The sequence below is a fragment of the Centruroides sculpturatus genome, unplaced genomic scaffold, assembly GCF_000671375.1.
Source record: "Centruroides sculpturatus isolate CEXI.00-Female unplaced genomic scaffold, Cexi_2.0 scaffold269, whole genome shotgun sequence".
NCBI classification, from domain to species: Eukaryota; Metazoa; Arthropoda; class Arachnida; order Scorpiones; family Buthidae; genus Centruroides; species Centruroides sculpturatus.
Genome location: NW_019384601.1, coordinates 292984 through 318721, shown reverse-complemented (window position 1 = coordinate 318721; position 25738 = coordinate 292984). Strand labels below are relative to the sequence as shown.

General features: G+C 31.9%; 3 protein-coding genes, 2 long non-coding RNA genes and 2 other non-coding genes across 10 annotated transcripts in view; 2 read left to right on the top strand and 5 right to left on the bottom strand.

Moving 5' to 3' along the window:
- LOC111625000 (crossover junction endonuclease EME1-like) overlaps positions 1 to 5689 on the bottom strand; it is a 36109-nt gene extending 30420 nt beyond the window's left edge. The window contains exons 1-2 of one of the 3 annotated variants that reach the window (XM_023368009.1): positions 5621 to 5689; positions 2812 to 2964 (exon numbers count right to left, since the gene is read on the bottom strand). In XM_023368009.1, the coding sequence (XP_023223777.1) occupies positions 2812 to 2964; positions 5621 to 5650 (183 nt within the window). In that variant the 5' untranslated portion in view covers positions 5651 to 5689. The remainder of the gene's footprint in view (positions 1 to 2811; positions 2965 to 5620) is intronic. The other 2 variants (XM_023368012.1, XM_023368010.1) reach the window with 2 other exon arrangements.
- Positions 5690 to 6979: 1290 nt separating this feature from the next.
- On the bottom strand, positions 6980 to 8283 carry LOC111625015. The gene is made up of 3 exons (XR_002756674.1): positions 8022 to 8283; positions 7108 to 7161; positions 6980 to 7022 (listed from the first exon to the last, which is right to left on the bottom strand). It is a non-coding gene; the product is annotated as an uncharacterized LOC111625015 (long non-coding RNA).
- Positions 8284 to 11121: 2838 nt separating this feature from the next.
- On the bottom strand, positions 11122 to 11855 carry LOC111625014. The gene is made up of 3 exons (XR_002756673.1): positions 11756 to 11855; positions 11512 to 11672; positions 11122 to 11423 (listed from the first exon to the last, which is right to left on the bottom strand). It is a non-coding gene; the product is annotated as an uncharacterized LOC111625014 (long non-coding RNA).
- A 634-nt stretch (positions 11856 to 12489) lies between these two features.
- On the top strand, positions 12490 to 12580 carry Trnai-uau. Its single transcript is given in 2 exon segments — positions 12490 to 12527; positions 12545 to 12580. It is a non-coding gene; the product is annotated as a tRNA-Ile (tRNA).
- A 307-nt stretch (positions 12581 to 12887) lies between these two features.
- Trnav-aac lies at positions 12888 to 12960 on the bottom strand. The gene has a single exon. It is a non-coding gene; the product is annotated as a tRNA-Val (tRNA).
- A 621-nt stretch (positions 12961 to 13581) lies between these two features.
- Positions 13582 to 14514, top strand: LOC111625010. The gene is made up of 3 exons (XM_023368022.1): positions 13582 to 13714; positions 14154 to 14221; positions 14307 to 14514. Exons 1-3 carry the CDS (start codon positions 13633 to 13635, stop codon positions 14460 to 14462), a joined length of 306 nt encoding a protein of 101 aa, XP_023223790.1. The 5' UTR covers positions 13582 to 13632; the 3' UTR covers positions 14463 to 14514.
- Positions 14515 to 15803: 1289 nt separating this feature from the next.
- Positions 15804 to 19243, bottom strand: LOC111625013. 2 transcript variants are annotated; one of them, XR_002756672.1, is made up of 6 exons: positions 18950 to 19243; positions 18807 to 18874; positions 18614 to 18718; positions 18493 to 18522; positions 17685 to 17857; positions 15804 to 16599 (listed from the first exon to the last, which is right to left on the bottom strand). XR_002756672.1 is itself a non-coding variant. In XM_023368025.1 (5 exons), the coding sequence occupies exons 1-5, from the start codon at positions 19029 to 19031 to the stop codon at positions 17765 to 17767; spliced, it is 378 nt and encodes a 125-aa protein (XP_023223793.1). In that variant the 5' UTR covers positions 19032 to 19243; the 3' UTR covers positions 16921 to 17764. The 2 variants fall into 2 exon arrangements, 1 of the variants encoding a protein (XP_023223793.1); XM_023368025.1 differs by lacking the exon at positions 15804 to 16599 and having other exon boundaries at positions 16921 to 17857.
- Positions 19244 to 25738: the final 6495 nt, after the last annotated feature.

The window sequence follows — 25738 nt, the reverse complement described above, 5'->3', positions numbered from 1 at the left end:
ATTCATCATTTTTATGAATGAAATAATACCTACAGTTAAAAAAAAGTTTAATAACACTTACCTAAAAATGCTTAAATAAACTTTACTAAATATAAAGATTAATCTATAAAAAGAAAACACAGTGACAGTCTTAAGGGCTAAAGTCTGAAAGCAGCAACAATAATACCTGGTTGATAGAAAAGTTAGTGCAATTTTTTTCTTCCTTTCCCTATCACTTTACATCAGATTAAACCTGACAAAAAGCACAAAATAATTTGAAAATTTCAATATTCTAAAATTTATTGCAAATTTGAGATGACATGTGTGTACTGTTTGTTTTTAATTGTTTTTACACAAGTGAGATTTAGGCTTAACAAGTAAGCAGCTGACTCTCAAGTCTATGTCATTGGATATTATTAACATTAAAATATTTTTTATGTAATTATTTTCACATTATTATAGTACTTATTTTGTTAGACTCAAAAATTCATAAGTTACACAATCTATATCACCATACAGAAATAAGTAATTTTTGGAATGCACAATTTTACTCTTTTTGGAATTTGAATCACAAATTGACATTGTTTGCACATTTATATTTTCAAATGACATTATCAAAAAATCATGTATTTACTGTTTGTACTCATGATTTATGTTCACACTGTAAGGGCCAATAAATTAATTACTAATGAATATAAAATTAGCCAATAAGTAACAAATATTGTAATTTAAATATTATCATTTATATCATTTCTAGTTAATGGAATAGTTAATTTATATCATTTCTAGTTATGTTGAAATTGCACAAAATTTTAAAATATTTTAAAATAAAATTAAAATATAAAGAATTTTGATTTTGGTTAAGAATTAATATTTTATTAAGTTTCAATTAATTAAAATTTTTAATATGATCAATTTTAATTAATTTTGATAAACTTTTATAAGTTATTTGTATTCTTAAATAATGAAGTGAAATTTAATTAAAATTATTGCATATAATTTTCAGAATATCACATCTATTGATTTTAAGCAACAGATTGGAATAAAAAAATATATTAATGTTATTTTGAGTAATTATATAAAATATTATATAATTTACATCAGTAAAATTATGATCAGAAACTTTAAAATTATCTATTTTTCTTCAAATGTCACTTGAATGAAAACTGAAATACAAAACTTATAATTTAATAAATTAAAATTGTAATTATAATTTATTTTGAACTTTTTGATTTTTAAAATTATTGTAAATTTGACATTTTCTTATTCTAGAAGAATAATTTTGAAACTCATATTGCAAATGAAGATTTTAAAAATGAAGAAAAAAAGGATAAGCAAAGCGATAGTGAAAGTGATAGTGATATGTCTTTACCAGCCATTGAGTGTGAAATTCAGTTAAGTTCAAAAGCAGAGAAGGTATGTTATGTAAGTTTTTAATAGTATATTATTCAATTAGTTTATAATTTAATTATTTTACATTTTATATGAAATTTAGAACTGTATTATAAAATTTATATATATTGATTAATTCATTTATATATACAGCAAAATATATTGATTTCATATATATTCATATATAATCAATATATATATTGATTATATATGAATACAGTAGAGCATCGATTATCCGAATCAATTGGGGACTAGGGTTGTTCAGAAAATCAATTTTTCGGATAACCGATTATGTATGAAAAAATATATTAACCTATCCCATGTTGAAATTCGTTCAAATCCTGGCACGTCCTTAAGTACCCTTTCATGGTCACGCCAGTGCTGCCAGCTAAAACATGCACACCAACAAAAATAATATTGAAGTAGCCCAAGACAGCCAAAGATTACAGCGCCACAGCACTAGCAAAAATTTAAATTTGCTGACTGGAAAGCTTTCGGTTAATTGATGTTTTGGTTGATCGACATTCGGATAATCGATGCTCTACTGTATATATGAAATTGCGCATTCTGAAAATTACTCATTTCTGTATGATGGGATATAGATCATGTAATTTATGAATTTTTGAGTCTAACAAAATAAATACCATAATAATCTAAAAATAATATATATTAATTCTATATGATTATACAGGGTGTATCAGAATGACGATTTAAAAATTTGGGGATTGTAGAAGATGAAATTTTGAATGTTTTGATATAAGGGACCCATAGCCAGAAATATGATATAAAGTTTCTACAGCACTTTGCAGTCGTTATGCTGAATGAAACAGCAGAATACAGTATTTATGACAAGTTCTATTGATAAAACAGTAGAGTACAATCAAACTGTACATCGAATCAGTGGCTGCACTACTTTAGAGTAAATGTTCAATGTGACGACCACCAACTTCATTACATAATGTGCAATGATGAACCATGCTTTGTCCGACTCTCTGTGCCACACTCCCCTCTGATGGTATTAAATGCTGTAAAGATGTGCTTCATAAGCTCATGAACTGTTCCTATGGTTGTTGCATACACAAGGGACTTTACATAATCCCAGAGAAAGAAGTCAAGAACAATAACATGACATCAATGGACGGTAGGGTAACTATCAAAGTGAAGGGCGGTCAAGCACTTCCTACCGATGTAGAAATTTTATATCACATTTCTGGCTATGGGTTGTTTATATCAAAACGTTCAAAATTTCATCCTCTACGATTTCCCAAATTCTTAAAACGTCATTCTGATACACCCTGTATATGAAATCAATATATTTTGCTGTATATATAAATGAATTAATCAATATATATAAATTTTATAATACAGTTCTAAATTTCATATAAAATGTAAAATAATTAAATTATAAACTAATTGAATAATATACTATTAAAAACTTACATAACATACCTTCTCTGCTTTTGAACTTAACTGAATTTCACACTCAATGGCTGGTAAAGACATATCACTATCACTTTCACTATCGCTTTGCTTATCCTTTTTTTCTTCATTTTTAAAATCTTCATTTGCAATATGAGTTTCAAAATTATTCTTCTAGAATAAGAAAATGTCAAATTTACAATAATTTTAAAAATCAAAAAGTTCAAAATAAATTATAATTACAATTTTAATTTATTAAATTATAAGTTTTGTATTTCAGTTTTCATTCAAGTGACATTTGAAGAAAAATAGATAATTTTAAAGTTTCTGATCATAATTTTACTGATGTAAATTATATAATATTTTATATAATTACTCAAAATAACATTAATATATTTTTTTATTCCAATCTGTTGCTTAAAATCAATAGATGTGATATTCTGAAAATTATATGCAATAATTTTAATTAAATTTCACTTCATTATTTAAGAATACAAATAACTTATAAAAGTTTATCAAAATTAATTAAAATTGATCATATTAAAAATTTTAATTAATTGAAACTTAATAAAATATTAATTCTTAACCAAAATCAAAATTCTTTATATTTTAATTTTATTTTAAAATATTTTAAAATTTTGTGCAATTTCAACATAACTAGAAATGATATAAATTAACTATTCCATTAACTAGAAATGATATAAATGATAATATTTAAATTACAATATTTGTTACTTATTGGCTAATTTTATATTCATTAGTAATTAATTTATTGGCCCTTACAGTGTGAACATAAATCATGAGTACAAACAGTAAATACATGATTTTTTGATAATGTCATTTGAAAATATAAATGTGCAAACAATGTCAATTTGTGATTCAAATTCCAAAAAGAGTAAAATTGTGCATTCCAAAAATTACTTATTTCTGTATGGTGATATAGATTGTGTAACTTATGAATTTTTGAGTCTAACAAAATAAGTACTATAATAATGTGAAAATAATTACATAAAAAATATTTTAATGTTAATAATATCCAATGACACAGACTTGAGAGTCAGCTGCTTACTTGTTAAGCCTAAATCTCACTTGTGTAAAAACAATTAAAAACAAACAGTAAACAAAGAAAAATTCTGTTTATACGTTGATTTTGTTTTCATAAAATGTAAAAATGTTTCTTTCGTGGGTTACAGAAATTCAAATGATATCTACAGTTGATGTCAATGGAATGATGACAGAATTTCTAGATAAATGATAGTGTAGCAATAAATTATTCAAATTAATAATATTTCACACTTAATTTACTTCCTTTTTATACATTTTTTTTAAAATTCAAACACCAATTAATATCTAAAAATTTTCTAACATAGCAATATATTTACTATTTCTTTGTATCTGTAATGTTGGTCAATCAACATCACAACCAGTCTTGCTTTCTGCTGACTATCAAATTTTTATTTCTGATATGATAAGAGAAAAATTAAACATTTTTAAGCCAATTTTCTTAATTATCTCTATACTATGATAACAAAACTTTTCTGTTTCTACATTATTTTTCCTTAGTACTTTTCTGTAAACAGAATTAAAGCTTTATTTGCTGTAAGAATTAGTATACAATAAAATTGAAGTTGTTTTCTAAATAGTTTTCTGATAGAATTATTACTGCAAACTTATCAGCCTTTAAGGTACAGATTAAAGTAATAGTATCTAATATCAATTAAAGCATGAATTAATAAACAGAAAATGAATGGGAGAGAATTAAAAGTGAAGCATAAATATATGCATCTTTGTGGTTTTGAGAAAAATCACAATGGTGAATAAATGTGTCTTCATCACACAAATGATTTTTGTTTCCTAAAGATGCTCTTGGCAAGTTTAGACAAAGGAAAAGCCTTTGATAATTTTTAATTACAACTTAAAACCAGCAGGTAGCCCACACTTGCTTTAAAATTGGCTTTTAAACCCATACTTTTTAAAACTTACAGTAAATTTCTTACAGAATGATAGAAAATTGATGTTCAACAAAAAACTTTTTAAATGAAAAAGTATTATTAATTAAGCAACCTGTATCTTAAATTTAATCAAATAAATTGAATAATTTTGAAATAATATTGTAAATAAATTAAAAAACAAACTTATATAGAATATACCGTAAAATACATTCTATGGATCAAAGCTCTCCATGCAGGATAGAGAGGCATGGAGAGCTTTGATCCATAGAGTGACCGAGAGTCAGACATGACTAAATGGATAAGAAGAAGAAGACAGTACAAACATACAAATATTACTGGGACATCATGTAACTTTGTCATATCACAATAGAATTGAGGTGAAGCTGGAAAAAAAAGCAATCCCTATACTTGTTAGGCACAGAAGGGATCCTTATACCTGCTGGCCACCAGAGTCATGATCCTTGCACTGACCAGGTATGGAGAGACAATCCTTGCACTTGCCAACATGGAGAGGCAATCCAAGAACAAAGCAATTGATGGTGATTGTTTTGTTCATTTTTTGTGCCTATTTTCCATTATGTGCACGCAACACTGTTTTTATTTTTGACCCATAGGCCTAAATTTTCTGTTAGGCATGCTCAGTCACATCAGAGAGCATGAACATTATCTCTTTAACCCCTCTGTATATCAAAAATCCCTCAATCCCTATTTTTTACATTTAAATGAATCCTCATTACATTTTTGAATTCTCATTATATACATGCAACAGTGTGTATTAAAAACTTATTGATACTGTGTTTTAGCTGTATCAAAATTGGCAGTTATTATATTAATATATTTAATTTTTTTAAAAAGAATTAAAAACAATATCTATATACCTCTTTAGGCTTTATCAAAGATGTATCCATTTCAGAAATTTCATCATCATCCAATGTTATACAAGAAACATTCCTATAAAATATATTTTCCATTATAAAATTATAAATAAATTCTTCAAAAGTTGCTTAATTATGATAGTGGCAAGTTTCAATTATATTGAAAATTTAACAGATGAAAGAAAAAGGTTTAATGAGTAAAATCCACATTTAAATCTGATTTACACTAAACATTTATGTCCAGCATAGTATGTTTCATTATAGCATTGTGACTTTGCTAGAGCAACATGCGTTGTCAGTCAATAAATTTTATTGTCGGATGGAATAGCCATAAAGTCTACTGCTGCAATACTGCAAAACAATTAACATCCAGAAGCTAACAGGATAACAATTTTGTCACCAATATAGCAATCAATAAGATCTGTATAATGGACATACACAACTAATCCAGCAACAAATCAGAAACTTTATTCTGAAAAAGCATTTATAAAACATAACAGATAAAGTTAATAGAATTTATTGTAGAAGATGAAAGTATCTATAATCAAAAAATAAAAAATTATGATAATAAAATATTAAAAAAACAATATTTCAAAAATTATAGCAAAAGAAAAGTAACAGTGAGTACTTTATTCAAAAATTTTTGTGTTTCCTCATTTGCTATTCTATTCACTGTTACCAATCAGTTTACACCAGTAACAAGCAGCTAAATATTTTGCTGGCTGTTCCATTAATGTGCTATGCTAAACATATAGCATGAATCAGCCTTTAATCGCTATATTTTCAGGACAATATCATTAAAACTGATAATATTTTTATGTCTGTTGTACATAATAAATAACTTATTTTGTAATTTGTTCTGTATATTTTCATACTTTAAAAAAATATATTTAATTTTTTTGTATTCTATTCAGTTCACTAATGAGACTTTTGTAGATCCCAACTCTCTCTTTCTCTCGCCCCTCTCTAATCATTCAAATTAATTATTTAATGCGCTAATTGCCGCTTGTTATTATCACACACAATGCAGAACCGTTGAACTTATATACTGTATATAACAATTGTACTAAGCATTCGTAATTATTCCTTGCTCCGTAATAAAATTAACGGGATTGCAAATATCTGTTAGTAGACTTACTCACATTCTGCGAAGAGTATTATTTAGTTCAAGATTTACGAGATCAAAATCCGAAAACGTGCATTAAACTGTTTGTAATCTACACTCGATAAGTAGAGCAGCATATAAAGTAGATTAAAATTATTCCTCTCGAGTATATTATCTTAATTTGCAAAAGTTTTCTTTGAATCAATTTCTAAGAAATTTATTTATTTAAATTAAAATTTACGATATTTTTTTTTTCNTAAAAATTGGTTCGGTATCGGACATTTTTCAAAATGTTATACACTGTATAAAAGTTGAATAAATATGATTATAATATCCATATAGTAAATATATTTTAATGAAATATTATATTTTAAAATAATATTACCTCATAAATAAAACGTTAAAATAGATCTCTCTTCATTATTCGTCTTCAGCTGCTCTGCAAAAGTACAATTATTTTAATAATCGACAGAATAAAATATTTTAAAATTAAATGGATATTACATTTACATTACACAAGAAGAGTACTCTAATAAAGACTTGCATTTTCACCTTCAAATACACAATATAAAATATAAATTAATTACGATTAAAAATAATCAAATATATTTTATTAATATTAGCAAGTAATTTCTACTTTTTGAAACTAATTAGATAAATTTCAAATGTTTCAATATTGTCAAAACCTATATTATATAGCTATTTTTTTTTTTATTCATTGATCAATCTAATTACATCAATTAATTTCTAATCATTCACAATATTAAATATAAGGATTGTTCAAATGAAACATAGCCTTATAAAATATATTACGTCACCGGTCACCACGGCAGGATTACAGTATATATATATAGCATAATAATAAAATTGCATTAGCCGCCACAGGAAATCATCTCTTGCCTTGGAACATGCCCCACAATACAAGTTTGCATACACCTACCATTTAGAAAGAGGAAGGCTGCCGCACAAACCATTCAGTTAAAGTTATTTGGACTTTACTGTCACAATGTAATTTGGAATTTTTGAAAATTTTTTTTAAAATCCACAAACATTAGTTGCAAAGTGACATATCGGGGCTGTAAGGCAGATGCATTGCTTCTGATGAGAGATTCTGCTCCATCCCAATCTCCAACCAATGAAAGCATGTTTTTTAATATGTTAATATTACTTTTATAATTGCCAAACTGAAAAATTTTCCTGACATCAAAATGATCAAATGTAATCAAAAAGTATCAGTTAATTTCAATAAAATGTAAAAAATGTACATCATCGAATGGAAAAAATATAATATATATTTACCAACATTGAAGTGTAAAATCACCTTTATATGTTACTTCAATAAACAAAGGCATGCATAAATCATCTATAAATATTAAACTGTAAACAAATATAAATTTCAAATGATTCAAAACATTATCTGTGACGAAACTGATTAAAATTCGAATAATTATATTCACATATAAAATTAAACTAGCAAAATACGATATAAACACTACACACGCCAACGTTCGTAATACTAGAATTTAAAACTAGAAACATAACAACACGAATCAGTGTTGCCACTTTTGAAATTGAAATAAAAAATAACAATTCTTTATTTTTATTTTAGTTCATTTCTATATTTAACATAAAAACGTAGAAATTTATTTATTTAGTAAATTGTTATAAATATTTTTAAAATTTAATATATAAAATATTATTAACATTTATTTAAGAGGGATTTTTATTTATACTTTTTTTTTTTAACTCTTTCCTCCCTGTCGGCACTAAGATAGCCTCTTTTTGCAAGCCCATTATGAGTTCGACCAGGCCCACAATGGGGCTGCCGGGTGGTGAGGGACGGTGCCCGACATATCCGAACGGACCACCCCCGAAAAATTCCTGGAGATTTTTCGACCCGTTCGGATTCGAACCCGGGTCCCCCAGAGCGGTAGGCTGCCTCCTTGACCGCTAGACCATCCGGCCGCTTATTTATTTATACTGTTGTGGGTTCAGCTACGCCCACAGTACGGATGGTGAAAAGGGGACCCGCCACATCCGGCATAGAATACCCATAAATATTCCTCGGAAGTTGCTTGTCTGAAATCGATTCCAAAGCAATTGTCTGAGGCCTTAACCAGTTCGGCCAATCATTTATTATAGCTATGGCTTATTATCGCTGTCGATCACAGTTTATGTTGATTTTTCCGTCGAAAGGCTCGGAATCGTAAGAGTCGAAAATGAAAGAAATTCGCAAATTACTTTTTAAGAATAGTTTTTGTTCTTTTTTTTTCCGAATTGCAAATGTAGATTCTATTGAATAGCGAATCTATATTAAGTTTAAAGTTTGTTTAATAATAGGTCATCTGTTAACTGACGTTTTGAATTGAAAAAAACAAGACTTTCAGTTTGAATCGGAAGATCATATATAGTTAATTGGTGCTTCCTGTCTCTAAAGTTTTCACATCTGGTCTCGGATTTCATATAATTCCGTTCTCGAGGTTAAGACATGCTGACGGACGACAATGACAAAATTTGGAAATAAATGTAGCATTCCTCCCAAAGCAAAATTGTCGCGTTGTAAGTAATAAAAAATTCTCAGCGGTCAGAAAATAAAATATCATGGCACGAGAGGTACGAGCGAAAGTTTCAAAGTTGGATCAGCAATTGCGGACGTGTCAAATTGATTAAGCGATCACATTAAGAATTTAGGGGAGAGATCCTTTAAAAAGTCAGAAATTCCAGGAGAAAGAACGTTTCCCCCTAGCTCAGTCTGTTTATCTTCTGTGTCTATCTCCCGTTGTCTCGGACTTAATTTTCGTTCGGCCGTATTATAAAGGTTTTTCGGTATTTTTAATATTATTAACTTTACCCTGTTTGTTGTTGCATTAATAGGCGAAACCCCCAACCCCGACGGCGACTGAGGAATCTTTCCGCAAAGCAAAATCCTAAGAATTTAATTTATTTCATGCCATGGTCGAAAATGGATGAAAAAGATATTTATTCCAACGAATTTCGGAGATGGTCAAGCCTCGAGACATAGAATTTAAAAAGATCGTCTTTTACCTCTCTACGGTCGACATTCTGCACCATGTAAATGCAGAAGATAATTTATTTATCAAATTTAAAAAAGAGAAATAATTATAAATTAATTAATTAAAAAAAATTTTAAAAATTGATTTTTTTTAAAAATTCCAATTTTTACGAAATTCGAACATTGTTGACGCGTTTTTTAACGTTTGTTCGAAATACGTCACACATGACGAATCGCAGTTCGACTGTGTTTCTCGTTGCTGTCGGACGTGCTTTTCTTTCGCTCTTGGATTGCGTGCTGTTTTCTGCGGTTTCGTGCCTTTTACAGAGAAGATTGAAGATTTTTTAGGTAAGTCTTAGTCCTTATTGATCCTAGACGTAAGAATTTATTTAATATTACTTGGAGAATCGGTCCCAGAAGACATCTCGGCACATCGTTCGATGGTCGACCGTTTGCGCTTCGGATTCGAATCTTTTAGATTTAAAAAGGCGGCTGCGGTGAGCAGTTTGCTTTTACTCGGAAGAATTTAAGCATTAATTTAAGCTTTTGTTTTCACTGGACTAATTGCAAATTTTCTTTTTTACAGGATGAAGACGTTGGTGCGTTGTTGGAGGCGGTTCCGGCGGAGGCAGGCGGTGGCGCCGGAGGGAGAGGGTTCCTCGGACGACGCGGAACGAGTCTGTCGTTCCGTGCCGTTGGAGGAGCGGGGGCTCGACGAGCGACAGGCAGCGGGTGAAGAAGACCTTCGCCAAGTGCGCGTGGCGTGGCATCCTCCCGGAGTCGGGATGATGCGACGCTACACTTTGGGTTCAGTGCGCTTGGCCGAGGTCTTCGGGGGTCATCAGGCCACAGACCTTGCTGTGGAGGATGTTGAAAGTGACAGCTCGTCCGAGCTGACACTTTCTGTTTGGTCGCGTTCTGCCCGTTCGTCCGCGACGGCGACGCCACCGCCTTCCCGAAGTCGGAACGGGGAGGAGTCGGAGGAGAGAGCCCCCAAAGTCGAGGGACCGTGCTGTCCGTGGTTTAGTTGCTGCGGACGGCTGCGGTTGCCTTGGCCTAGGCGGTGATCTTCTTCGATTTCCTCTTCTTCACCCGGATGCGACTTTCTTACCGGATTCGACACTTTTCACCCGGACATGACACTTTTTAACGGACGTGACCTTTCTTACCCGGACGTGACCCACGGACTTGACACGTTTCTTCACCGGACGCGACATTCGGCCGACCTTTCTTCCCAAACAGCTGTTATGAGGATTGAGCTTCCGGTTAGAGTTCGTTAGGTTAACCTAGGCTAGGTCAGGTCCTTCGCTCTTCTCATAACACTGTTCGGGAAGAAAGGCTGTCTGATTAAGGTAATAATCTTGACCTTAGGTAATAANCACGGGAACATCGAAATAGGGCTCGTCCGGCGGCAGATGTTGATCCACGGGCACACCGATCGTCCGGAGTTGGAGACCCTGACGACCGGGGCCCGGGTATGCGGCCGCGATGTCCCCGAGAAACTGCCGGAATTTTGCCGATGTTGTTGGCAACTGGGACAGGACCCGCGTCCTGTACACGTACAGTACGTACAGTTGTAGCTTTGCAGGCTCCTGTCCGTGCGGAGCGACTTGATGGACTTCTTCAACCAGCGATTTCTGCACTCGATGTTCTGAGTGTGGGCCTCGGGGTCATCGGCGTCGACGAATCTGTTCGGAAAATAAAAGAAAAATGTCACTTTTCAGTAACGCTTGTTCATTTCTTTCACATAACACATTGCAGTTTTATCTTCTTTACCTCCCGGGGCCCCGCTGGCTGTGATTGACGGTCTTATCTTCAGAGAAGCCCATCGTCGTAAAACCGCGATATTGGGCCGCGCTGTCGGAAACAATGATGGAACCGGGGGCGATGTATCTGAGCATGTGGCTCCAGAGAACCCGTCGGCTCTTGTTGTCCACCTGAAAGAATACGAGAAACTATAACAAAACTTCCACAAAAACTAAAAAATAAAAGGAAATAATAATGCTTGGCTACTACTTACACGCCAGTACATCACCTCTTTTGTTTCCCGACAATAGGCACCGAAGATGGTAATTTGGGTGCCTTTAGTTACGCGGCCGTGGTTGTATTTTCGCCTCCGGGTGAAGGTCTCATCGATCTGAAAATAAAACATACGAATATAGAGACAGACATTTCGGCAAAGTCAGAAAAAAACGCTGTAAAGGAAAAATTGCCGTCAACTTTGATGTAACGAAACGGTGACGTCATCTATGTTTATATCAAAATATATTTTCAATTATCCTCATGGTACTGAATGCCGTTTAGTAAAATCGTTATAAAAAGTTTTAATTGGCATAAGTTTGAGCTTTTGTATTTTATGCTTATAAAATGCATTTTATAAGCATAAAATGCATTTTATAATTAGGGAACCATGGGAAACCCCCGTGAACCTTGACCTACAGACCCGGAAGTTTCGCCATCACCTCACTGATAACGAGAAGGGCTTAAGTTTAAAATCTGAGCTTTCTGGACAAAGTAGTTTCTATCTCTACGAGCGTCTGCAGTGCCGGATGAAGGAATACGAGAAGAAAATATAGCTTTTTTGCAGATTTTTGCACTTTTCCAATGCTTATATTTCAAGATTTTGCAAGATTTGACGTGTGGAGTATAGTCCACACGTCGAAAACCTGCTTATTACGAGTTGGCTTATCGCCGGCGTCGTTCGGAATCAAAATGAAAATGTTGGCAATTGTTAACGTTTTTGGGAAAGTGCATTCCCCAGTGGCGCAATTGGTTAGCGCACGGTACTTATAAGCAGTACTTGTGAGTTATGCCGGGGTTGTGAGTTCGAGCCTCACCTGGGGAACGTGACAATTTTTTTTAAAATTGCCTTTCGCTATTCGTCGATTAGTTGTGCTAGTCGTCCGGCTTTCGCCTATACTTTTTGAGCTGTTCGGCCTTCATCATAGCGAGTAATCGTCGATTCGGTGTCCGGCACACTTGGCACAGGCACATAATTTTTACCAATTCGAGCGACTTTAAGAAAGCGCGGAGGTTTTTGTAAGCGAGTGAAATGCATCTCGGTAAATTGGCTCAAAACTGTAAAAGGGACGTCTACGAAACGACCAACGGAGAATCGTGCAAAACTTTCCGAAAACGTAGAAAAATTACCTTGTGCCTGCCAGGGATCGAACCTGGGACCTTCCGTGTGTTAGGCGGATGTGATAACCGCTACACCACAAGCACTCGCTTCTTCGGCTGATGGTCAAATCTGATTAATGACGCGTGTCTGGAATACGCCCACCGTTCCGACACGGAAGCATTTCGCCCTGTTGCGCCGTTAACAGAGTTTTTTTTAATAGCGTTGCTCCACATTTAAAAAAAAATCAGTATTTCGACAATCCAGCTAAAAACAGATTTTCACGTTAGGACGTAGGAGCTAGGGCACAGCTGTGATTTTGTGTTAGCACTGTTTGTTAGGACTGGTGTTTTAGGACTAACACAGTTTGAGTTAAAGCCACGGTTGAGCAAAAGCATCGTGTGATGACAATTGTATATATATGTAATAAACGGTCATATCTGTATTACGTATATTCCGCATGTGCGCAGCTTTATGCCTTTTAAGTGTCATGGAGGAAGCGCGTTCAATTCGCTTCAAAGATAACGGACCGGTTCGGAGTCTGGTAGTTATATGTCGTTGGGAATACTCGTACAGAATGGCAAAATACGACTATTAAATTTAGGAATAATTTTGTCTGACGAAGATAGGCAACTCTAGGGTTCCATTTTATTTTTAAATTAGATACTCATTTTTATCACGGGATTTTTATCACGGGATAACAAAATTAAAAGGAAACGTTTCCTTTTAATGATAAAATTTTCAGTACTTTAATTAAATTGGTTTAATTAACTCCAAGCATGAAGTTTCTGCTGCTTATAACTGTAATTATTTTTGTATTAATTCATATTTCGTATGAAGAAACTACGGATGAATTTTGCTGTAAGTAGGATGGATCATAATAATGATAATCTATAGCTACAAAACGAGCAATTATTTATTGTGACATCGTCACAATGCCGGGCTGCAATTTTTAATCATATTTTCAATTTAATTTAATATATATGCTCTTCACCTAAAATTAGTAGTGGTTTTCCTCTGTATATCATACTTTCCCTTTAACAATAGAGTCGTCTATCCAACACCTTTCGGGGGAAAAGTTTTGAATTGACATAAAGTGACTTTCGGTTTGCATCGGAAGTTGTTATAGTTAATCGGGGCCTCCTACCCTTAAGGTTTCCATATCTTGTCTCGGATTTCATCTACCTAACTCTTTTCTAAAGACTAAGGAAAGACGGGCAGACGGACGGCAGTGGGAATTTATAGGTTATGATTTTTTTCAAATTGCAGCCCAACAATACAAATTTTTGTTTCTTTTTAGTGGAACCTGCTAAAGGCGCAAAATTTTGGAAATGCTCCCTTAGAAAGCTGCCCGATTATCATCGTACAGTAAGTATATTTAACTATTGTTATTGACATCTTTTTTTATAGTTGCATGTTTAAATTATACAGGATACATGTATATATATTTCAGTTTTTCGAACAATTAGCTGATTGTGTGATTACCAAGAAAGGATTCTCAAATAGAAACAGAGCTTTAGTGTATTTCTCGTGCACCGATGCTTCTCTATTAGGAAAGGTAAGACTTAACTTAAGATATGACGATAAAATATCTTTATATATCATGTAATATTAATTTTAAGAAATATATTTATTATTTCAGGTTGTACATTGTTTTCAAATGAAACGTTTGGTAAGAAAAAATTGTCTAATATGTATATAATAAATAACAAATCGTTCGAGACTGCATACTATAATATCAAAAAACTCACTAATACACCTTATCTTGCAGCCGAAGTTTATTACTTCTTGTTATTTTTATTTGCTTTATTTTTCTTGAGAAAGGTCTTTTAACAAGACCGAAAACGTTAGAAGTAATAAACTTCGGCTGCAAGATAAGGTGTATTAGTAAGTTTTTTGANTATATACACTTTTTTCTTTAGAAAAATAATGGCACGCTTACTACAGCCGATGAAAATAAAGCCAAGAACGTTTTCAATCGATGTTTCAAAAGAGCTTTTCCAGACGAAGAATGAACTCAAATTATATACTTTTTAATTATAAATCCGATTAAAAGTGTTTTCAAATTATTAGAGTACTTATTATTATTATTATTGCTATAGAGATAATAACGCACGGTTGATTGCCGAGACTTTTTTATTGATTCTAAGCGAAAATATTTTATTTTAACTTGATTAAAATTCGAATGATTCTCTGTTCAAGGGAGTGCGGGTAAAGCCCTATTTATGACTATTGGTAACGACAGGACGAAATTTAAAGTCAACAAACTGCACTCAATAAAGTATTATAACAATAAATATCGAATCTTTAAACAGTTAATATAAAATTTAATAAGTTTTATTAAATATAAAAATTTATATACAATCGTGAANGCACGGTTGATTTCCGAGACTTTTCCATTAATTCTAAGCGAAAATATTTTATTTTAACTTGATTAAAATTCGAATGATTCTCTGTTCAAGGGAGTGCGGGTAAAGCCCTACGTATGACTATTGGTAACGATAGGACGAAATTTAAAGTCAACAAACTGCACTCAATAAAATATTATAGCAATTTTTGCCTCACAAAAAAATCCAATTTCAATAAATATCGAATCTTTAAACAGTTAATATAAAATTTAATAAGTTGATGAAATGAAAACTGATCGATGGATGGATTTGTGAGATATCGGACCCGAGTATTTACTTCCGTTAGTCCGACAATTCGCTCACGAGTCAGGAGATAGCCGTTCAAGTTTATTACCCTGTAACTACGGGACGCGTTTTCTAAGAGCGGTAAAGGTGAGAGGGTCGTCAGTTTGGCTTAGGCGATATTCGAATAGACAACACCCAAAATGCAAGAANAAATATCGAATCTTTAAACAGTTAATATAAAATTTAATAAGTTTTATTAAATATAAAAATTTATATACAATCGTGAAGATTCCATGTACAGTACAGTACAATTTTAACTGTTGAAGTAATTATAATTCTGCTTTGGACATATATCGACTGCAGTGTGTGTTTTTGGTTAAAGTTTAACTTGGAAATGGTTTCCTCCGTAGTGTATTATTCGAGGTGAAATGTTTTACTAGTAGAACACCAGTTGAAATATTATAAGTTGCTTTGGCCAGTTATAGTCGTTTAAACACAGTCTTTTATTAAACACGAGAATACTGCTTAATGTTTCGTTGTCACTTTGGCTACTGTCGTTGTTCTATGTACTGTACTTAAACCGAATTGGAAGAACGAATCTCGAATGTTGTCGAGGTATCTATCCGTAAATTGGGATGAAAAGTCAAATCCAGTTGATTAATTCCGGGTAAAAGTGTAATATTCGGGTGAAAGGTCACTTCCGGGTGGCTGTATCACATTCGGTGGAAAGTCGAAATCCGTGCAAGAAGGTCTCGGCAGAAAGAATGTTATTTTTTCCAGCAGAAAAACAATCTTTTCCACCAAGGCCTTTTACGCTTGACAGATTCTTCCATCATTTATTCGGACTCCTTTCTGTTCAGTCTCGTCTCGGGTGACTGTGTCTCCACCGTCCATTCCGGAACTTCGGGATATCGCCGCTCCAGATAATAGACGAGAGACGAGGCGCTGTCGTCCGGAGTTACGACGACCACCCCTTTGACGTCGGATGTATGCAACTCCTCCTCCGCATCTTTTGGAAGCATCCGTATTACACGAGGCCAAGACGAGACGCCATCCTCGGGCTCGGCATGGCCCGAGATATGCCACTTCTTCAATTCCTTGAAATTGTCCATTCTGCAAAGAAAAATGAACGAATGTTGTGAAAATAGAACTTGCATTAAAAAATGTATATACGTAATATTTAAACTATAACGGGCAATAAGAGATTTAACGTATTTGTAATTTTCATTTTGCTTTAACAATTCGATTGGAAAATTAACAATGAAAAGACCGAATCGGCTCCCTCCAAAATAAAGGTAAAGATCGGATTCCTCTGAAGGAAACCGATCAATTCTTATTGAAAATCTCCTCCGCTAATTGTGATATTTTGCTTAAAAAGTACTTAAATCTAGAAAGATCTTAGTCGAAATTTACTTATAAATCGCTGAAAATCTCTAGAAAACACTCGCAATAAATAATCGCATGAGTCAATAAATCCTTTCTCAACAAGAAAATTTTATTGTTGCGTAGCGACTCAATTTTATGTTAAAAATATGGATTTTATAGTGAATTTTGTGATCTCTGTCTGTAAAGGGTGAAATTTCGATCGGATGTCCACGTACTGTACATACAAACTCGGACTTGTTGCATTCAAGATATCCTAATGTTCGCCGAACTTCTTAGACACGCCACGTTTAAGAGCAATCCGCCAAGAGAGCTGCTACACATATGAAGAGAATCCGGAAAATACCACACGGTCAGACTATTCGTAGGCACGAACCCGGGACCATATACTAGTGTTTAGTTTTATCTATTCGGCCACCGGTAGGCAGGGTCTCCAGAGCAACTAGGATGATGTCTTACCCACCTCGGTCATTCATTTTTTAAATTATTACGGTTTATTAGAGCAATTTTTTATGGTTATTCGAAAAAAATACACGCATAAAATTGCTGTGATAATTAATTGAGCAGTTTGTTGACTTGAAATTTCGTCCTGTCGCTACTACTTGTCGTGTGGCGTATTTAAGGGAATGCGGTAAAGCCTACACTCCTTTAAATACGCCCCTGGACAGTGGATCATTCGAATTTTAATCGAAATGAAGTGAAATATTTTTGCGTAGATTAATGGAAGTCTCGGCAATCAACCTTGCGCTATTATTTCTATAGCAATAAGCTTAATAATAATAAATACTCTAATAATTTGAAAACATTTTATTTACATTTAATAAAAAAGTAGAGTATGAACAAATGTGCAAAATACATAGATTAATGGATGTATTTTTATAGATTTGAGTTGAATTCATTTGGCTTCTGGAAAAGCTCTTCTGAAACAACTATCAAAAACGCCTGCTGCTTTATTTTCATCAGCTTTAGTAGGTTTGCCATTAATTTTCTAAAGAAAAAGTGTATATATAATATTTTTATTTAACGATAACAATAATAAGTCCAGTATTAAAAATACAGTAATTCAATAAAATTATATATAATTTGATTAATACACACGTTCCAAAACTTAAGGACAGACAACATTTGTACATGAATAGATGAAAACAGACATATATGGCACGAACTTTATGACTCAACGTCTAACATACGGTAATACACACTACTTGTAGGGTTTTTTAACAAGTAGATTATAGAATACAGTATTGCATCAAAGAGTTCCACGTTTGAGAGTGTAAGGGCACATATCTCAATCACTGTAGAAGTAATTGAGGTATATGACCTTACAATTTGCAGAACTTTTAACTCGATCCTAGGGAGGAGCAAATGCCTCGTTTCTACCCCTCTGTCGTTCATATCTGTCAGTATAAAATATGCCCACTTTGATAACGAGCCTTCCATAACATTGCGAGTGATGCATCTCAACACTCACAATGTTATGGAAGACTTTTCTAGGAAGGCTCCGACTTTTTCTAGCACCGTCACCGTTAGCAATTTTGTTCATCCTTACGTCTTAGACATTTGTATAATAATTTGATTGAATTTCATTATTTATCATATACACATTATACAATTTTATCTTACCGAACGTTTTCTCTCAAAACATTTTACAACCTGAAACAACAAATATATTTATATATCATATAATATTAATTTTAAGAAAGATATTTTATCATCGTATAATAATAAATTTCTTAAGTCTTACCTTGTCTAATAGAGAAGTATCAGTGCACGCGAAATATACTAAAGCTCTGTTTCTATTTGAGAATCCTTTCTTGATAATCACGCAATCAGCTAATTGTTCGAAAAACTAATATATATATATAAATGTATCTTATATAATTTAAATATATACAACTTTAAAAAGGGTGTTAATAACAATACTTAAATAAATTTACTTTGCGGTAATAGCTGGGTAGCTTTCTAAGGGAGCATTTCCAAAATTTTACACCTTTAGCAGGTTTCGCTATAAAGAAACATAAGAAATTAAAATTTGTGAATGTTTTGTAGCTGTAGATTATCATAATTGTGGTCTACTTACAGCAAAATTCATCCGTAGTTTCTTCATACGAAATATGAATTAATACGTAAATAATTACAGTTATAAGCAGCAGAAACTTCATGCTTGGAGTTAATTAAAATACTGAAAAATTTATCATTAAAAGGAAACGTGATAACAGGAGTAAGGTTTCGTGAAAGGCGACCTCTACAAAGTTGTTATTGTTAATTTAAAATATCAGTGCTAGAAATATATCTTTTTATATTGTGTATAATGTGCATCTTAATATATAGGGCCTGTACTCTATATATGAATATTAAGGAGCACAATAATTAATTTTCTTATTCGACTCTAATAAGGAGAAAGTTTCTACATGCAAGTCGTGTTAGTACTAACATTTATTTGATAGTTAAACACATGCTGTTTATCTATTTAAGAGGTTAATAGTGGGATTACGACAAAACGTGCTGTTTTCCTTTAGCCACACGCTTCACGTTAACAAAATCCAAAGAAAATATTTTTGCATGTATAAAAGTTTATTTTTGTTACGGTAATTTATTCATCTTTATTGTCTTTATTCCAACACGAATATAATTTTAAAACTCGAGGATGTAATTAAGAATTAATTTTTAAAACGTTTCTTAATTGTTTCCTGAAATAATTTTACTTGTCGATAGGAAGTAATTCGTAATACTTGAGAGAGGAAATATTTATCTGTAGATTCGGAAAGTTAAAAATAAAAAATATTGTGCTGTGTGATTTAACAAAATATTCCAAATGACCATACAGTATATGAATGCATTATTTCCATGTTAATTTTCTAGATTAGCAAATTAAGTTATAAAAACTTCAAGTAAAATTTTTCGGATTCTCATATGATTTGCTTACAAATGTCTACAAGATTATGTATTTTTTTTTAAAGCTAACTTTTAGAAAACAATTAACATTATACTCTTCTTAAATTTTGCATAATTCTACATTCAACCACATTCAAATCACTGCACTCTCATTTTTCATCTAAGCTGGCATTCCATTGCGAGTTGATCCCACTTGTAATTAGAATACAGTAGAGCGTCGTTTATCCTAATCAACTGGGGACTGGGGTTGTTCGGATAACTTATTTTTCGGATAACCGATTATGTACGAAAAAATATAATAATTTCTTCCGTGTTGAAATTTTTCTCCGTTGCGTGTCGCTTCGCGTTGAATTTTCGTCGATGTTAAGTATAACGATGACTATTGTATCGTTAAAAATTATTTTTTTATTTTGTACAAACAAAATAAATATATTGAAAAATATAAAAACAATAAAAAAATTATACTTCAGAAGTTAATTTAGTATCAAAAACGTAAAATATTTGAGTAGCCGAAGACATAGCCAAAGATTACAGCGCCACAGCACTGGCGAAAATTTAAATTTGTCGACTGGAATTCCTTCGGATAACCGACCTTCGGATAAACGACGCTCTACTGTAATTAAGTTATGGAAGCCATATTAGCTTAATGTAGAAATGCCTTGTGTTAACTAATCGTATTGGTAGCAATTAATCCACTTTTTTTCATTCGTTTTAAAAAACTGATTATAACAAAAATCTGGCCGGCAACACACTGTAGCCAAAACACACCGAATCTCAAATGGCCATATCTAGTCAATGATTTTTATGTGAATTCTCTATGTTTTGTCTCCTGTAAATTATCATTACATTTTACACCCAAAACATTATCACATCTTCCTTAAGAGAATTGTCTATACTTTGCTTTACTATAAATAGTAGAATTGATACTCTGTTAACTTAATATAAAATAGGAAAATAATTATTATGATTTCGTTACATGATAGAACTGTAACCATGTATAATTTTTTGTGGTCCGTAATAAAAAAGTATTAATTTACATGTATCACCGTCTATCAACTAACATAGACAACTTTCAAATTTTCTTTTGGTTTGGAACGATAAAATAATGTAACGAGAACCCACTTTGATAACGAGCCTTCCATAACATTTCGAGTGATGCATCTCAACACTCACAATGTTATGGAAGACTTTTCTAGGAAGGCTCAGACTTTTTCTAGCACCGTCACCGTTAGCAATTTTGTTCATCCTTACGTCTTAGACATTTGTATAATAATTTGATTGAATTTCATTGTTTATCATATACACATTATACAATTTTATCTTACCGAACGTTTTCTCTCAAAACATTTTACAACCTGAAACAACAAATATATTTATATATCATATAATATTAATTTTAAGAAAGATATTTTATCATCGTATAATAATAAATNGTATTAATTTACATGTATCACCGTCTATCAACTAACATAGACAACTTTCAAATTTTCTTTTGGTTTGGAACGATAAAATAATGTAACGAGAATATGCAGCATGAGTGATGCTTTTTAAGACAATGTTTTGTTCGCTCAAATGTGAAGACGCAAGCTAATTGTAAATAAATAATAGTTGTAACATTAAGCAATTTCTTTAGCAGATTGTAAATTCCTCCCCTTTTAAAGTCCCCTCGGCTGGACATAAGAATGATCGGTCAAATTTTGATGTCCCGGTTTTCACTCGACAGTATTGGCCGGTATTTTGCTTTGTATCTCGGGATTCCATGACCCAAATATTTTTGAATTTGTCAAGAATACTTCTGTATATGAGGTAATGATGCTACAGTAGAACCTCGAAAACTCGGCCTAATGTGGACCGAAGGGTGGCCGAGTTTGTGAAAATGCCGGGTTAACGGGAATGGGGTTAAAAAAAATAAGTACGAGTGTTTCCTCAGAAAATACTGTACTGTACTTGTATGTATTGTTTACTTGAGAATATAACAGAGAATAAACTGCCCAAATACCCTTAAACAAAGGAAAACTACGTACTTTATGAAGGCATAGAGCCTTTATTACATAAAAATGAAAATTAATGAATACACTGTGTACAGTAATTTACCTGATAAGACAGACCTCAGAAAAATATTTTATGAGAGCTTTTATATTTTTATAAAGCTGTCTATAATGAAAATTAATTAACTAAGGATTTTTTTGCCCTGCCAGGGTGTGGCCGAGTTATCCGGAGTGCCGGGTTATCGAGAGCCGAGTTTTCGAGGTTCTACTGTATTACATTTTGGAGTTTTATAAGTCACGGGGAATAAGAGCTAGACAGTGGTAAAGAACACATCTCAACTGGAGTGAGACATAATGGAAATTTTATTAGAGTTTAGTCATTCCCATCTCAAAAATAAGGCTTTTGATCTATAAAATTACGTGACTCGAACTTCCGAACTAAATACGAACTTATAGCTAATTGGGTCTCTGGTCCTAAGCTTTCCATATGTAGTCTCGATTTTCATCTATGTAACCCTGTTTTAGCGCCGAAGGAAGGACTAACGAGCGAGTGGGAATCTATAGGTTTGCAATTTGATAATTGCAACACAAAACGCTTTCCCAGTACTCTAGTAAGAGGTTAAAGATACACAAGGAAGTCTGATCATTTCCTCTTAAACTACGATATAAAATTTAAATAATAATAAAAGCTTAAAAGAAGTAATTTTGTTGAATTTTGAGACATTTTGGTATTTTTTCAAAAAATAATATTTAAGTTTAAAAAATACGAAGAATGTGACTCAAAGTCAAAATATTATGAGAGGTCACGTTTTATAGGATTTTTAATAACTTTATAATNAATAAGTCCAGTATTAAAAATACAGTAATTCAATAAAATTATATATAATTTGATTAATACACACGTTCCAAAACTTAAGGACAGACAACATTTGTACATGAATAGATGAAAATAGACATATATGGCACGAACTTTATGACTCAACGTCTAACATACGGTAATACACACTACTTGTAGGGTTTTTTAACAAGTAGATTATAGAATACAGTATTGCATCAAAGAGTTCCACGTTTGAGAGTGTAAGGGCACATATCTCAATCACTGTAGAAGTAATTGAGGTATATGACCTTACAATTTGCAGAACTTTTAACTCGATCCTAGGGAGGAGCAAATGCCTCGTTTCTACCCCTCTGTCGTTCATATCTGTCAGTATAAAATATGCCCACTTTGATAACGAGCCTTCCATAACATTTCGAGTGATGCATCTCAACACTCACAATGTTATGGAAGACTTTTCTAGGAAGGCTCCGACTTTTTCTAGCACCGTCACCGTTAGCAATTTTGTTCATCCTTACGTCTTAGACATTTGTATAATAATTTGATTGAATTTCATTATTTATCATATACACATTATACAATTTTATCTTACCGAACGTTTTCTCTCAAAACATTTTACAACCTGAAACAACAAATATATTTATATATCATATAATATTAATTTTAAGAAAGATATTTTATCATCGTATAATAATAAATTTCTTAAGTCTTACCTTGTCTAATAGAGAAGTATCAGTGCACGCGAAATATACTAAAGCTCTGTTTCTATTTGAGAATCCTTTCTTGATAATCACGCAATCAGCTAATTGTTCGAAAAACTAATATATATATATAAATGTATCTTATATAATTTAAATATATACAACTTTAAAAAGGGTGTTAATAACAATACTTAAATAAATTTACTTTGCGGTAATAGCTGGGTAGCTTTCTAAGGGAGCATTTCCAAAATTTTACACCTTTAGCAGGTTTCGCTATAAAGAAACATAAGAAATTAAAATTTGTGAATGTTTTGTAGCTGTAGATTATCATAATTGTGGTCTACTTACAGCAAAATTCATCCGTAGTTTCTTCATACGAAATATGAATTAATACGTAAATAATTACAGTTATAAGCAGCAGAAACTTCATGCTTGGAGTTAATTAAAATACTGAAAAATTTATCATTAAAAGGAAACGTGATAACAGGAGTAAGGTTTCGTGAAAGGCGACCTCTACAAAGTTGTTATTGTTAATTTAAAATATCAGTGCTAGAAATATATCTTTTTATATTGTGTATAATGTGCATCTTAATATATAGGGCCTGTACTCTATATATGAATATTAAGGAGCACAATAATTAATTTTCTTATTCGACTCTAATAAGGAGAACGTTTCTACATGCAAGTCGTGTTAGTACTAACATTTATTTGATAGTTAAACACATGCTGTTTATCTATTTAAGAGGTTAATAGTGGGATTACGACAAAACGTGCTGTTTTCCTTTAGCCACACGCTTCACGTTAACAAAATCCAAAGAAAATATTTTTGCATGTATAAAAGTTTATTTTTGTTACGGTAATTTATTCATCTTTATTGTCTTTATTCCAACACGAATATAATTTTAAAACTCGAGGATGTAATTAAGAATTAATTTTTAAAACGTTTCTTAATTGTTTCCTGAAATAATTTTACTTGTCGATAGGAAGTAATTCGTAATACTTGAGAGAGGAAATATTTATCTGTAGATTCGGAAAGTTAAAAATAAAAAATATTGTGCTGTGTGATTTAACAAAATATTCCAAATGACCATACAGTATATGAATGCATTATTTCCATGTTAATTTTCTAAATTAGCAAAGTAAGTTATAAAAACTTCAAGTAAAATTTTTCGGATTCTCATATGATTTGCTTACAAATGTCTACAAGATTATGTATTTTTTTTTAAAGCTAACTTTTAGAAAACAATTAACATTATACTCTTCTTAAATTTTGCATAATTCTACATTCAACCACATTCAAATCACTGCACTCTCATTTTTCATCTAAGCTGGCATTCCATTGCGAGTTGATCCCACTTGTAATTAGAATACAGTAGAGCGTCGTTTATCCGAATCAACTGGGGACTGGGGTTGTTCGGATAACTTATTTTTCGGATAACCGATTATGTACGAAAAAATATATTAATTTCTTCCGTGTTGAAATTTTTCTCCGTTGCGTGTCGCTTCGCGTTGAATTTTCGTCGATGTTAAGTATAACGATGACTATTGTATCGTTAAAAATTATTTTTTTATTTTGTACAAACAAAATAAATATATTGAAAAATATAAAAACAATAAAAAAATTATACTTCAGAAGTTAATTTAGTATCAAAAACGTAAAATATTTGAGTAGCCGAAGACATAGCCAAAGATTACAGCGCCACAGCACTGGCGAAAATTTAAATTTGTCGACTGGAATTCCTTCGGATAACCGACCTTCGGATAAACAACGCTCTACTGTTTTAATATTCGGCTGCGAATGGTACAGTTCCTTAGAGTTAATATTAAGGAAAAAATGATATCTTAAATATTTTAAGATATTATATGGCTGATTTAATTGCTTACTACTTGATGGATGAACTTGTATTATTGCGTATCTTTCAAGTACCGCGATAAACGTAACAATGGAAGGCTGATATAACCAAACACATTTTATGCTTTTCGCTTTAGTGTTCGTTATATTGTAGTATTTGATTTATATAACTACAAAGGCAGTTATATAACGTTAAAGGTAGTTATATAGTTACGTAGGAGTATATCACATCGAGTGACCAATCTAAGACATTTTTAAAATTTTTTATTTTTACTGTACTGTACATAATTTTAAAATATGTTAGATTGGTTACTTGGTGTGATAAACTCTTATGTAAAGTAATTTTTCTAAATATATATCAAAAGTAAACAGAAATTTTGAGTAAGAGATTGAAAATTCAGCAGAAAAATTTTGAGATTAAAAGAGTTTAAGAAAAAAAATTTACACATTATTTACAATAACTTCTATAATATTCTGTATAATTTGAAATATTTTGATAAAAATAATGAACAATAGTCATCTTTTAAAGCTGCAATATAAACATTGAATATCAGACAAAAGACAGATTTGCCGTTCAATAACGAACAGTTGCAAATAT